General features: G+C 42.2%; 1 protein-coding gene across 4 annotated transcripts in view; it reads left to right on the top strand.

Annotated features, from left to right (window-relative positions):
* Positions 1-15,641, top strand: part of CADPS2 (calcium dependent secretion activator 2) — a 447,623-nt gene that overhangs the window by 383,429 nt on the left and 48,553 nt on the right. For all 4 annotated transcript variants that reach the window (XM_055314464.1, XM_055314463.1, XM_055314462.1 and 1 more), the window contains exon 19: positions 11,689-11,830. In XM_055314464.1, the coding sequence (XP_055170439.1) occupies positions 11,689-11,830 (142 nt within the window). The remainder of the gene's footprint in view (positions 1-11,688; positions 11,831-15,641) is intronic.

Here is a 15,641-nt window from a genome sequence, read left to right as displayed (position 1 = left end):
TTGGTCACTGCCGACCGCTTTGCTTTACCACTTGCAGAGACCAGAGTTACCAGTTACCTGTTGTACACAGTTCTTCCCTTTACGAACCAGTTTAGTCTCTGCCTCTTCCTGCGCTCTGGATCTGACTTGTTCTACATGATGGATGTAACAGTCTTTTATATGGTGTGTTTTCTTCTCCGAGCCGTTGCTGCGAAGTCACTCAGTTCTTCTTCACATGATAGGGTTTCTGTGCCCATTACCGTCTTATCACCTTCCCCTGCCCAGACCTCACTCCATTTTTCAGTATTGCTCTGGGGTACGGTGCTGTGAAGAACACAGTGTGACCTGAGTAACCCAGACCCCCCGGAGAGGTGCCCTTCCTGTGCCCCATCTTTCTGCAGCTCCTGCTGCTCTGACTCACCAGGGAACATAGTCACCCTGTGATACGTTTCAAACTTGCTGCATTTTAGCGCTCCAGAGCTGTTTGCTGTTCTCCTGCCAGGGCACTACTACTGTGTACTTTTAGGCATAAACTTAAATCCATATTTTTACATTTGTCTTGGTTTTTTAAAAAATTCCTTTTTTTTTTTTTTTTTTTTTTTTGGTTTTGTTTGTTGCTCAACTCCATTATTTCTTACCTTTCTTTGGTTGTTCATCCCTTTGAGTCTCTGATAAAACTAGTACTGTTTTACTGAGGGGGAAAGAATTCACATTAATATGAAATTTTGTTTAGTATTGAACCTCCCTATGGACATCAGATTTAGGATAGCAGGTTAAGAACCTCTGTTATAGTAAGAGGGGCATCATTTTTAGTAACTGATAACATGGACTTGGATACCAGACAGATTCACATCTGTCTCCGCCACTTGCAGCTTGACCTTTGACAAGAGCTTAACCCTCTGCAGACTTTAGGTTCTTCACCTATAAAGGAGGGAAATGCTGGTCCCTACAGCATCATTGGTGGCAAGGATGAATCGGAGCTCACATAGGGTGGATACAAAATAAGTATTATAGATGTTAGAGTATGAAAATTTCAGTCTTGACTCTTTCAACCAATTTCATCTCCAGAAGATCCTGTTAGAAAGCCAAAGTACTAAGCTACATTTCCTGCTTGATATTTCACCAGCGTCTACTCTCAGAAGTTCCTAACCTCACACTGAATTATCTGTATGTGAATCATCCATCTACAGACAATCCCCCAGCCAGCTTTTAAGCCCTACTTTGCTTTTCTCCTGCCAGCTAGAAGACTTCAAATGACCTTCTTCTCTTCCCAGTCTTTTAGCATCATTCATCTTCTGCTAAGAAATTTTAACTCAGGTTTAATATTATTTTAAGACAATAAACCTGTGCTAAAAATAAATACATATATTATGCACCAAGTCCCTAACTGAAAGTAAGTAAGCAAAGGTGTATCTCTAGCATTACTTTCTCCATTTGTATGAAAACTCCAGATTTGACCATATTTAGATTTGTTTGGGAGTGGCATTTATTAATGTTCATAAACAGTAAAGATAATGAATCATCCAACTTATTCAACATATCAGAATTTATTTATGGAGAAAACAAGTGTAGACCTCTTAGAAATTTTTTTGGGGGGGTGGCCTCTACTGCAACTCCAATGAGTTAGCACCCTTTAATATTTATTTTTAAGAAGAGTTCTTAACATTACAGGTGCAAATTTTAATGAGCGTTATATCAACAAGAACACTAAGGTGAAGGGCCCGTCTCTGGGGGGCCATCGCGGGGAGGGTTCCCTCTTCTCCTCGGCCAGGTTAGCCCTGGAGGATCATTGCTGGGGCTGCCGCGAGCTGGCGGCTTTGTTGTCCTGCCCCGGTCATCCGTAGTTGCTGGGAGCGCCCACTTGGTCTGTGCCAGGCCTTCCCCCTCGGGTGGGAAGGCGGCGCTGGGCAGAGGCCTGGCTCTTCTTGGAGAGTGCCAGGCCCGAGGCACCCATGTGGCTGCAGGCTCTGGGAGTCGCTGGCCTCCTGCCCGCTGCCCAGACACACAGGGGCACGGGGCAGCCGGGAGCAGGTGCTGGACAAGAGGCAGCGCGTCTAGGCCATCAGCCGCGGCCAGCTGCACAGCTCCAGCTCCCTGCCCTGTGCGCGGGAGGTTTTCTGGGCAGAGGTGCCTACGCCCAGCAGCTGACACCATGGTGCCTTAGAAAGGTCTTCAAGTTCTAACAGGTTTTCTTCACCTACGAAAGTTCTAAAATCAACTTACTTTGTTCTAAAAGCAATGAACCACTTTCTGTGGGATTGTAGGGGGAAAAAACCCACAAAAACGAGAACAGAAGAAATTTAATTTTTAGCCAGACTTGCAGATATTTAACTCAAAAGAGTTGCGTACTCCCTCTCCTGTTTTAAACTATTTCTATAACGTTGGCTACTGGTAAATGCATAGAGTACAGTTTCGTGGTTTTCAGTTAAAACAAGGAAGCATCTATTACTGATCTCTTTTGAGCATTGTCAGTTTGGGGGTAAGTCCAGATCTTGGCTTTGATTTTGCGGTGATTAACGGATTTGAGAAAACATCAATTATTTCGGAGAAAAACAGCTCCTCCATGTAGTGAGGTAAATAGAAAAGTTCCCCAGTGCCATAATTGCCTTTTGGTATTGGGAGTACAGTAGAGTCTGGGGAATTGAAATAGAATGTATTGACTTTCATCTCAAACTCACAAGTTACTACCCAGAGCCAAGACCACTGAGTGTCTTAATAATTGGTAAAACTTACTCCTTTTTTGCTATTAATATCATTCTTGATCATAACGAAGACATGATTAAGAATTTATGTTTTACTAAATTCCTGAAATATTCAGATGGTGACTTAGTGAATTTCAATCCAAATGTTAAATGTCAGCCTATCACTGTTCCCATATTAGCTTTTGGAAAGCTTTAGGAAGACATAAGACTTCTATCCTTTTAATCCCACCTTAAAAGAAAGAGACTTCCATCACTGCCGTGGCCTGACAGCTTTTACCACATCGACCCAATTAACATTATACCCCAAATTCTAATTAATTACGACTTTAGCCAAGAGTAATAGAAACAGACTGCTCTGAAATGTCCAGTCTTGGAAGGGGAAATAATTTGCTAAATGACAGTATTTGCTGTTACCTCAACATACGGTGCACAACTAATTATATAGCATAGATTTTAAGTGGTTGTGATCTATAATAATATCACATGTTTATGTTTGCTCTTCCAAAATAACAATTTCTAACACATCTCCGAGTACTTGGAGGTATTGGTCAGAATTTTCGCTTTATTTGTGCCTTGAAAACTTGGTAGCCGAGTTGTTTGGGGTTTTGTTTTTTGAGGGCTCATTCAGATGTCCCCACTGCTTGCTTACCACCTTTCTTTTACTAAAATCTTTATGCTTTGATATTTTAAAATAGGTGTTTATTTTTTTGAAAAGTGGACAGGATTGTAGACAGAGCTCTTCATTTTCCAGCGGAGGAAACTCAATCCCAAGAGGCAGTGTGCCCGGGGAAGGAGCTTGCTCATGGGCATCACGGACAGAGCTGGCTGGGGGCCTCCTCGCTTGGTCTCCCGCTCAGTCTGGGTCTGCACGGACAAAAGCAGGTTCCGGAGACATTTGTAAAATAACAGAATCCTTTAAAGGAAAATAGAAAAATTCCTTGAAGTTTTATTTTTACCTTAGAAGATTCTCATAAGGTCCTGGCATCGTTGGGGGGGGGGGGGTGGAGAGGGCCAAAGGGTATAGAAGGAACCAGACAATGGCATATATTGTCCTATCACACATGTGACAAAATGTCCATGGTGAGAAGGCCAGAGACTCGACCCATGAGCTGGGGGCAAGACCCAAGACCGCAAATCCAGTTCCTGTATTAAGGAGAAGAAAATTCTGTCGGGGACAGGCGTCTCTCCTTAAAGTTGGGCGTGATTAGGGAGAGTCTTAGCCGTAAGAACCCTTGGAGATGAACTGTGGTTTTTCCTCCAGGGAAGAGTACCAGCTGCACCCTAATTTTAGCAACTGTCCCCAATCTCCTGCCCCTCACAGACTCACCCACTGATTCCCAGAGCAGAACTGATTATGAAAACAAACTCGGGCGCCTGCATTTTCTGCCCAGAAGACACTGAGCTCCTGCTCGTCCCTCCAGCCTACCTCCGTCCACCCCGGTCACCCCCCCAACGAAAGAGATGATTAAATGGGTAATCGCTTTAAACGGTATCTAAGGAAACAGTCTTGAGAAAGAGGTGTATTAAAATTGAGGCAAAATAAATGTTTTCATAATGAAGCAATTAGCATGATAGTTAAGTGATGCTGTGCGCCCGTCAGGCTGGTACAAATAGATCCCACCCCTGCATGCTGCCCCCGCAACGGTCCTGGCGATAATGGATACGGCCAGTGACCGCTCCTGACAGATGAAAGCCATCTGCAAATGGCACAGATCATGTCTTTCAGCACTACTGAAAGGCAAACCCTTGGAGCTAGTCACCTTTTAATCTGTGGATATGTTAGCAAGTGGCAAATGACCATTCTTTTGGGAACTGATTCCCAAGTGAAAAATACCACGGTGCTTCTTCTTTAATTAACAGCCTTTTCACATTGCTAGCACGTTAAAGCCATCCCGAAGAACACCCGTGCTTATATAATCAGTGTCACAGCGTCTCTGCCTAGACCAATAATAAATGTTCGGGCTCTGCACTAAGTGAAAACCTATTCTCCAAGACTTTCACCTTCATAAAGATGGGCTCATAAGAATCGAAAAAAGAAAAATTGGAATGTGGTCTCATGAGGATAAAAAGGCTAGTGTTAATAATTAACAAGGAGAGTGAAGTGGAGTCAAATTAGCCATAATAGAGCCCAGAGTGACTGGCAAAGTCACCTCTCATTATCAAAAAACTCATTAAGAAATGAAGAAGTGGAAATCCCGCTGGGTTATTCTCACACTTGGGCTGTATCAGAGATTATTTTTCAGATTTCTTTCAAATGAAGAACTGTTAGGTCACCATATTGTATATGAGGTTAATCTTCAAGCTTTGAAATGTGGAGGGTTGACACCTGCGTGTTACCCTTCCGCAAGCGCTTAAATGAGCTGTGCGTCTGAAATCCACGAATTGGTGTTTATAGATACATCTGTCCATACGTCTGCCAGGAGCGACGCCGGGCGGATGCGACTTCGGGACTCGAGCAGGGCTGTGCTCGGCCTCGTTTTACAGGCAGGCGCTCTGACACACGCGGAGACGACCGCCAAAATGCGACAGTGCATTTAACTCCAATCTCCAGGGCTGACTGAATTCGAGATTATATTTCAGAATGTGTTTTGCTAGACTGGATAGCAAATAAAAACGCAGGAAGTCACTAGCTTTTTTTTTTTTTTTTTTTTTTTTTGAGTTCTACAGTGTTGCTCTAGATTCTTTACTGTATGTTGACACTTTAAATTCCTAGTCAGCTTTTTCTATTTTTTAAATTTTTTTTTAAAGATTTTATTTATTTATTCATGAGAGACACACACACACACACAGAGAGAGAGACAGAGACCCAGGCAGAGGGAGAAGCAGGCTCCACATAGGGAGCCCGACGTGGGACTCGATCCCGGGACCCCGGGGTCACGCCCTGAGCTGAAGGTGGTGCTAAACCGCTGAGCCGCCCAGGCTGCCCTGCTTTCTATATTTTTGTAGGACTTAATGCCTTCGAGAAAACAACCTCCGAAATGCCTCTAAAAGGCCTGTGTGTCTTTCACAGTAGATTTGCAGAAACCTCTGTAAGTCCCGAAGGCCATGAGCACCGGGAACCCTACGTCTGATCACGTTACAGCCGTGCTCGGGTGTTTTCATCACCCAGAGCAAGCAGTGGGGGACGTAATCCCGGCCAGAAGGCTGGCCATAGCTGGAATAAAATGACAGACTTCTCTGTTTGGCTTTAATATTAATCTCGTAAGAGATGGGAAGCTTGAGAACTGCGGGGCTGTGAGTCTTCTTTGTCTGCCTCTACCCTCAGCCTTGGTTACTGTTTCTTTTGTTTTTCCCTGAATTAATTCTGCAAGAAACAGGCCCTGAATGCCTAAAATTTACAAATCCCGTCACCTTGCAGAAACACGTATCTAAAACCGTTCTGGCCCTTGAAAAGCATACCGTCCAGTGGAGCATATGCACACACTCACGGTGATGCAATAGTTACTAAAAACGTAACTCCGTTATGCGTACCGTGCGGTGGCGTCTTTAGTTGTGGTTTGAAGCTTAGGTCTGTTGGATCTGGAGTTGTTGTCTACAACGCAGGAGACGTCACAACACCAGGGCTCTCACCCCTTAGGTACATACGTAGGTAGATTATTTTTAACAAGTGCACCAAGGGGAAAGGAAGAGTTGCATGTGGTTTTAGGAGGTTGTTACGCAAGGAAAATGTACAAATTAAATATTACCAGACTGTATAAATTTACCTATTGAGATTTTAATTAAAAGGAAAATAAAACCCAACATGTTTCCTATTCTACTTAAGCTTGAAAAGTGCACTCTCAGAGTTTCCTTTAGGCGCTGGATGTTTGATGGTGTTTATTCAGTATTTATTTTGCTATTGATTCAGTGTTTATTCACTCAAACATACATGTATCGAGTGCCTATATAATGTGCCCAGACTCTTGGCTGGGTGCTACTCCGAGATCTCAGGGGATTTTTTTGTTTGGTTGTGTGTATTTTCTTCCTTTTACGTAAGTCTGTTCTAGGCTGCAATCCTCCTGACGTTCCTCCTGAAGCCCATGTTCATGTTTTCAGTGACGGGAATCCTCATTATGCGCACTTGTTAACGCGGAGAGTGGCCTCCTAATTTTCTATCTTAGTCCAGTGGGCTTTCATTGTGCAGGGCGTCTACGGCTTGTAGTCCCTCGAATAATTGTTGTTTCCTGGCAAAGTCCTGGTTTTTATTGTGGCCGGTGTTGTTTGTTTTGTTAATCATGTGTTCCTGGTTTCCTTCTGAAATGCCTATTTAGGATTTCAGTGGGGAAGTCACTCTTCCTAATAATCCACTAATGCTGACTAATTGGAATGGGGTGGCACAGTATAATATTGGATCATACGGACTCAGGAGTCAACAGCATATTTTTACCCTAAAAAGAATACAGGAACTCTTTTATCTGCTTATTCTTCATTTATCCAGTGACTATTATCTCAGTAATTGTCATTAATTGGATCATAGTTGAAATTCTCAGTCGAAATCTTACTATTAAAAAAGCATATGACAAGTTCTTTTGTGAATGCAAGACTCTTTTTGGTATGTAAATAACCAACACTAATTTATTAATTATTGGGATGCTCAAAATAATTGGGCATCCCTAGTTTACCTTTTATTTAAGACTTTTGCTTTCTTTTTGCCATTTCTAATTGTACCGTTGGACTGGATGTCATTGAGGCTTCATTATTTTCTGACAAGGTGATGTTTGGAGATGTGGAATCTTTGGGGGAAAAAAGATTATTTAACAGAGTGGATGCTGGTCCTCCACTTGCATTCTTGTAACCACTACTCCAGACTCCTCTGAGCAGTCCTTTCTGCTTGCACACGTCAGATATAATGTCAGAAGCATTCTTGGATGCGGCCGCACTGAGAACTTGGCTCTTGCAACGAGCTGTTAGAATGGGTGCCTTGGAGAGGCTTGATTTGGACAGGTGGCAAGCCCCGGACCACAGCCTCTCCTTACTAAGCCAGATGGGGCAGATAGAAGCACTCGTTCTGATGCCTGGGGTTACATGTTAAGAGGGCTTTTGACAGTGTCTCATAGGAGTGGAATGCAAACTGGCATATGGGCAACTGAGAAAAAGAGGGTACATTTCCATACACGTGTGTAGTGTCATGTGTGTTTCTGCAGTCTTACCTTTCGACACCAAGCTTTCTCTTCTCTTTCCTGCCCCCCTCTGCATTTTTCCCTTATTTCTCCTCTTCTCTCTTCCTTTCCTTCCCTCTCTCCTTCCCCTTTCCTGAGTCTAATGTCCGAAGAAATAATACTACCAGTTGCCAATTTTCTAAAACTTTGGAAAATGGGTCTATAATCCGATTTTTAAAAAAAGAAAAACACTCAGTGAAACATGAGCAGGCTCCGGGCCTACCGTGCAAAGGCTTTTATAATCTGTTGTGATGATCCACTAAAAGATTATAATCTTTAGGTAGGATATTATAGTTTTGTATGTTGGCAGCCCCCTGCTTTGAGATTTGAAGAAGGTGGATTGACGAAGGGAAAATTAGGACGCTGAAGACAAAGAAAGAGATGATCGTACTAATCAAGGCAAGAGATGAGAAAGTTACAAGTAGGGCAACAGCAGTGGTGATGAAGAGAGGAAGGGATGTGTTAAGGGTATGAAGGATACAGAGTATGCTGGGTGATGGGCATTAAAGAGGGTTCTCGTTAAGATGAACACTGGGTGTTTATTTAAGTGATGATCAACACATTCTACTCCAGAAACCAATACTGCACTGTATGTTAACTACCTAAAATTTAAATCAAAAAAGAAAAATGCACAGGTCTTGATTGCTAATTGGATGCAGAAAGTAAAGGCCAAGCCTTGGTACAATCACCAGGTACGGATAGAGTGATTTGGTGGCCAGTCTCTGTTGTGACTCCCATGGTGGGAATACAAGAGAAGCAGGCTTATTTAACACGCTAGTGAATTCAGTGTTTATCAAGTGCATCAAAAAAGAGAGGTCTTGCTAGAAGTACGTTTGAGTCATCTGGGACTTAATCTTAGGATCATTATAACATTTAATAACAGCATTGAGTGTTGATTCTCCTATGTGCTTCTTCATTTTAACCAACTAAGTAGGACTTAATAGCCAACATACCTAATCTCTAAATGTATAATAAAGCATTTGAATGATGAGGTAGGGTACTCATTTGCAGATGTAATAATTTCCTAGGTGAGCGTGTCTTGGACTAGTTAGACATAATGACAGCACTTAACGGCACCTACCGAGATGTAGAGCCTGTGGGTCTTTCCATTTTTTTATTAGTAGGCCATATAAACTAAGGGCTAAGCTACGGTCTAGCTGTATAAAAAGGTAAAGTTGCCCAGTTCTTTATGTGTATTATGAGCACGTGAAATATGTTCACAGTGTTAATTCATCTGTCAGCTCATTCAGATGTAATAGTTTTCCTCAGTCTCTTGACTTTTCATAGTGTAGACGAGTTTTTCAAAATTCTAATTCTAAAAATATATAATTCGTCTAAGATGTGGAGTAATGCACGTGTCATTTACAAGATTTTTTTCTACCTCAAACGATCTCCAACATTTCTAGGTCTTAAAAGACGGTGACATGCTGCTGATAGGTTGGATGACTGTACGAATGGATGGATAGATTTATGGTAATTGACGGTAATGTAAATTTAGGGGTGATGGTAATATAATCTTGGGAGATTAAGAGGGAGCTTTTAATTATTGTCTATTGTTCTGTTGTTTTATTGTCTAATGACTGGATGACTTCACCGCATGTCCCTAGATTCTCTGTGCCTCCAGCTTCCATATTGGTAAGATTGAAAAACATAATAGTGGTTCTCTCGTGGAGTTTCTGTGATGATTTCTCAATCATTAGCAGCTGTGCTTGACACTCCAAAAATGCTGGTGAGGAGGAGAAGGAAGAGAAAGAGAGTGCCTAAGTGGAAAACCAATAAATTCAGATACGGGCATATTTTTTAATTTGCTTGCCACAATAATTTAGGTGGTTTGAGTGAGAATATTTCATCCTTAAGTTCAACATCCTTATTTAGGTGACATTTGGCAAAAGGAACTGATCTATACAGTACCTTCTAGCTCTGTGATTGAATCTCCAGGAATAAATAAAGCTCCTTTCCGTGTGCTAATGAAAACATCATTAAGATAACATTAATCTCCTAAATAGGACATTTATCTTTAAATATGATTACCGTTCCCACTTTAATAAGAAATCTTTTAGCATATAGATAAGCCAGAAAAAAATTATCTAACCACAGAAAAGTACTAGGCCATATTAACTAGAAATAGAAAAAAAAAAAAGTGTTGTATTTTCCTCTGTATTTAGAATTGCTTCCCACCCCACTTTTATGTGTCTCTAGTTTTCCAGCCTCTGACAAATTCCAGAATCAGTTAAAACAGTGTTCATGCCACTGTGGTAAAGGTCACATACTTTGCCTAAATTTTAAAACACTGTTTAACGTTCAGGGTATTTTTGCCCTGGAGAAGATTCTGCGGGGAAAATGGCACATTCAGCTGAGTACTTTATAAGGCATTACTTTAAAATCATTAGTTGCCAAATTTCGTGTATAAGCATGTACAGCTATTGGGATCCATAAAAGCGAATGGGATTGCTGAGAGACCTTTCTTCACCTTCCACCTCTGCCGCTGTAGTCCAGGCCGCCATCATCATCATCGTCATCCTTCACGTGGTCTGCGGCAGTCAGGCACCGAGCGTGAGCCGCCTTCTGTGCTTCCACCCTAATAAAATCTTAAAAAAATAAAGATATGTTCACTTGAGAAACAAATACGTACCATCATCTAAAAAATTACACATTATTTATTGAGTATTACTGAACATTAGTATTTTCCTACAGGTTCTCTTTCATAGGGCCACTTAGACACACACTGACTGTCTCCGTCTATTCAGGCTGTATTAACAGGACACCAGAGACCGGGTAGCTTATAAACAACAAAGTCATTTCTCACAGTTCTAGAGGCCGAGAAGTCCAAGGTCAAGGCACCCACAGGTTCGGTAGCTGGTGAAAGTTTGCTTCACAGGTGGCCGTCTTCTTGCTACACCTTCACATGGCGGAAGAGTCCAGGGGTCTCTCTTCTACAAGAGGACTAATCCTGCTCACGAGGACTCTGCCCCCGTGACCCGATCACCCCCTCAAGGGCCCCACCATCACATTGGACGTTAAGATTTCAACACGCAGATTCAGCAGAGGAGTGAGTGGGTGGGACGAGCAGTCTGTAAATAGCACTGACCTATCTTCTAGGGGAATTACGTCCAGTGCGTGGAAAGCGTCTACCTTCTAGTGTAGGGAGGTTGCACCTTTCCTATTACCGATCTACTTAACAGCCCTATCCTGACCGCACAAATTCTACGACTTCCACAACTGTTTCAGGCAGGATGTTCCATAGTATATGACGCATTAAACACAAAGGGACTCCTGAAAAGTGCATGTGACACGCTCTTTTTAAAGATGCATGTAGAAAACTGGATGACTTACAAGAAAATCCACAAATAACTGAAAAGTTCATGAATCAGAATAGACATTTCCAAGGCCACAGTCATCCTGCTGGTGAATTCAATAAGTGTATCTCTTAGAAGTAATCGCGCTTAGCTCTTAGAATCGAATGTGTGTAGCTCTTCTGTGAGGTGCCGTGTAGCACGGGGATCGTAACTCCCTTCTCACGGACGTGTGTCAAGACCGTCATGTTATCCAGCAGCTCCCTTGAATCTCTAGCAAGTGGTCATACGCCTCACATGCTAAATCGCTTGGAAAGTAAACGCGTCCCACCCGCCAGGAGGATTTTGCAGAGATATAACCTGTTTGCGTTTTGACAGCCGTTACGTAGGAGGTTGATGATGCTTCTTGATTAGCTTTCACGATATATTCCCTATGAGGAGCAAGATCCGTTATCGTCTGTATTTTACCCATTCTTCTGCGCCAGACTCTTTCAGGAAACGTTTTTTCACCCCTATTTTCCCCAAATGCCTGATATGATCCCTCTGACAAACGCTGTTTCTGCTTGACTGTTTCAGCACTTTTATGTAATGGAAAATTTCACAAACATTTGCAAGAAATCTTTGTGCCCTCGGTTGTCCGCTACGTCGATCTCATGGAGTCCTCCATCGCCCAGTCAATTCACAGAGGGTTTGAGCAAGAGACATGGCAGCCTGTCAAGTAGGTATCTTGCCAAGTGTCCATGGAACATCTGTCTCTTCCGTCCTGACCTTATGACTTTACACATGGCCCATCTGTAGTTATTGCTTATGGTGGTCCCTTCCCACGTTGTTTGTTTCTTTACAGGAATATCGCCAACAGTCTTCCCAATGTAGCTCTTCCAAAAGTTCCAAGTCTGCCTCTTACTCTTCCACAGATTCCTAGCTTTTCTACTCCTCCGTGGATGGCTTCTTTATATGAGTCCACGTGTGTATCCCTCACTTATTTCCTGGTGGTGTGTTAGCTAGTGCATGGCCTGGGCTGTGTTCTGTGCACCTGTGTTCATGTTCGGATTGCATGGCACTTATCATCCCTGGTCGAGGAATACTATGTTTTGGTTTCATTTGAGTTTTTTAAGCTGTTGAGCGAAGCTGAGCAAATTGATGATAAATGATACAGATTGGGGGGGGAAAAAAAAACCACTCACTGGTGTGATGTAGTTCCTATGTGACCTGTAGGTCGGAGGTCATTTTGTGAGTCAGGTTGTAGACTTTCGCCTGAAGGATCTACCACAGTTCGGGCGATCAGTGTGGCAAGAGTATATCTAGGCACCGTGGCCGCTTTGCCACTGCCCACATAGTTCCTCTTCTACGTGTAGAAAACCATCAGAAGAATAGTTTCAAGAATATAATGTTTTTATGTTTTATCTTAGTCACACTTGTAAAGAAATAATATTTCAGGTTGCAGAGAAGCGATTGTCCTTTATTTCCTAACACCAGCCAAGTTCTTCATTTGTGCTTTCATGTATCAGTTGATGCACTTTGTTATTTTTAAATAATCCTTATAACATAAAAACAGTATTTGCTAGCTCCATGTTGTGATAAGCCCACGTACCGCGGATGTGCGGTAACTGAGAGTCACTACAACGAAGAGGGCACAGGCTTTGAAATTCGAATTTAGATCCTACTTTAGTAATCATTAAGTCTTTCTTAGCCTCAGTTTCCCCAGTGCCAAAACGGTTATGACACGTAATTTAAAGACATTTTTGTGCGGATAAAAAATAAAAAAAGGATGATGAAGAGTGCCTGGCACACTCTGGGCTCTCAATAAAAACTACATTACGGTTTTCACTTTTACTGCCATCAGTCATCATTATTCAAAACGGTATAGTTTTCAAAAGTATAAACCTCCGAGCAATCAGATGAACTCAGTACTAGTCTGTGCGTGGCCAAGATCTCATACGAAGTCAGCTAGAAAGAATAAAATAACTAGAAGAAGAAAAATAGCTCCCACTCATTGAGCATTTAGTAGTACGTTCCAGGTACAGTGTCAAACCCGTTATCTCGGTTCAGCCACACAGTAACCCTGGGAGGTACATGTCCCTGTGCCCATTTTACAGTTAAGGAAACTAAGTCACAAAGAAGGTAAAGGCCCCGAGGTCCCCCAGTAAGTAAGCGGCAGAGGCAGGCTCTGAACCGGGCTCGTCTGCCCAGCGCTGTCATTCCCCTACCCGGGTGCTCGGCCTCGGGAGCATGTGCAGAGCCCCCCCCCCCCCGCCACGGCTGAGGCCGCCCCCCGTCAAGGTGCACACCCTCAGGAAGAGACAGAAGACCGAAACGGAGAAGAATAACTTGCAAAATAGCTTAGCGGCATTTCTCCAAGTGAAACGTCATCACTGGCCCGTGACAGTTATTAGGTCACGCGGGGATCTTTCTCTTTCCGGCAAACGCTTTGGGCGGTTACAGTGTACGGACTCGTGTCTGCGTGCTTGGCAGCTGTCTAGCAAGTATAATGAATCTAAGTTTACGTGTTTTTTGTGCTGCTTAATACTGTTTTGTAACTTAACTCCTCTTCTTCCTCACCCCTCACCTGTTCAACACCCTGGATTTTAACCACGAGCACTATTATGGGCATTGCCTGGTGAACTTTAGACTTCTTTTTTGGTCATTATTATTTTTTTAGCTTTGAGATCTATGTGGAACGTGAATCTCATTTATTGGGAGTCCCTTTTTAAAATGATCTGCATTTCAGGACAGGAATTATGACAGATCGTGGCTTCGTAAATATTTCATCATTCTGAGGAAATAAAAAATACGTTTTACAAGGAAATCACTGTCATCTTTACGTGTCAGGATTATCAACGTTAGGCTCTTCATCGGGGTGCTCACAATTACTTGTAATGTTACGATGTAGTCACTAATTTGGGGGGTTCTGGGTGGGTTTTTTTGGTTAAAGATTTTATTTTTATTATTTTTAAGTAATCTCTACCCCCAGGGCGGGGCTTGAACCCATAACCCCAGGTTAAGGGTCCCATGCTCCCTAACTGAGCCAACCTGGTGCTCTCAGTTTTTTTTCACTTTTCATTTTAAAGCACTAATTATAAAGCTCCTCAATGTCTTCCTTCTCCGTGTTTTGTTTGGGTTTTTTGGGTTTTCTGTTTTTTTTAGCTCCAAAAGTAGATGCCAATAAGATGTGCTTCCTACTGGCATTTTTAGGAAATTATCTGAGTCCATTATTCATGTTTGAGTTCTTTAATCTGTTCATAATACTTTCAGAATGGGTCACTGATTAAAAATAATTTTAAAATGAAAAAGTTCTGAGTAAATTGCAGGTTATGTATTCCAGCTCAAGAGAAAACCTACTTACATTTTTTTATCTATTTAATCATAACAGACACTTGTTACCTTAATTACATTCCCAATTAAGCACATTTATTGTTCCAGAGTCTTACCATAGCATCAAAGAACAAAAGAAACGTATATCCATAGTCTCTGTAAAGATTTAATTGTCATATGTTATGAGAAAGTCTGTTTTCAGTAGAATTGCACCTTCAGTATTTCAGATTTTGTTTTGATGATGGTTGTCTTGTTTTGTTACGCTGTTAAGAAAACACACGTTTCCAGTACCTACCTATGTTTCTCCAAAGTGAAAACTTATTAGATTTGCTTCTTGAACCAATTAGGTTCAATTACTCTTAAAATATAGATCTTCTGATTTACCACATGAGCACTGTGGGTATGTAATAGAGGCTTTGCCTTGTCTTTTTTTTTTTTTTTTCCTCTTATTTTTATTAACTATATGGTAACAGGGAAAAATAAATACAGTGTTTTTTCTAACATTTTTCACAGCAATGTCTACATGATGTTGTCTGGTTCCTTTGTTTCATGGTACGTTGGGGGCTCTGATTTTTAAGGTGAAGAGGTATTGGGGTAAAGAGCTGTGGGTGGCGTTCAGGGCTCTGCTGCATCGGTCCTTTGAGGACTTAACTCCGAGCACGTCTTGGCTAGGCCAGGAGACCACGAGGAGTCACTGGCAGAAGGGGAGACGGAACACAAAGAAGGTTGGCGACGCAGGAAAGATGCTGAGCTGCAGGTGGGGAGGGAAATGGCTTTTAATTAGCCGAAGACAGAGGTGATTTTTTTTTTAAAGCCAACTAATTAAGATATATTTAGCTAAACAAAGTGGGGATTTAAAAGAATTTTATCTTTATACAACTTTTCCACTGTGCTCTTATGATACATTATTTCATTTCTCTATTTTTGTTTCGAACACTAAAAAGACAGTTTTCAGCTCAGTGTCTGTCCAACACGGACGGGAAAGCTGAGGAGAGGTGACTCACACGGCACCTTTTTCTCCTTTTGTTCTCTTCTACTATTAAGTTGCAGGGTCTTCTAACATACGAGTATTTTACTTTCAAATCACCTGTTTCCCTATTAGGCCAGATCCTTGCATGATGGAAAGCAGTAGTGTTATCCGCTGCCCACGTGCCCTAGGTACCGTGCTACCAGCCGCCCAGAGTAATCTTGGCACAGCCGTGAACGCATAGCGCATC

This window comes from Nyctereutes procyonoides, unplaced genomic scaffold (genome assembly GCF_905146905.1).
Source record: "Nyctereutes procyonoides isolate TBG_1078 unplaced genomic scaffold, NYPRO_anot_genome, whole genome shotgun sequence".
Lineage (NCBI taxonomy): Eukaryota > Metazoa > Chordata > Mammalia > Carnivora > Canidae > Nyctereutes > Nyctereutes procyonoides.
This window is presented reverse-complemented; position numbering and strand designations above follow the sequence as displayed.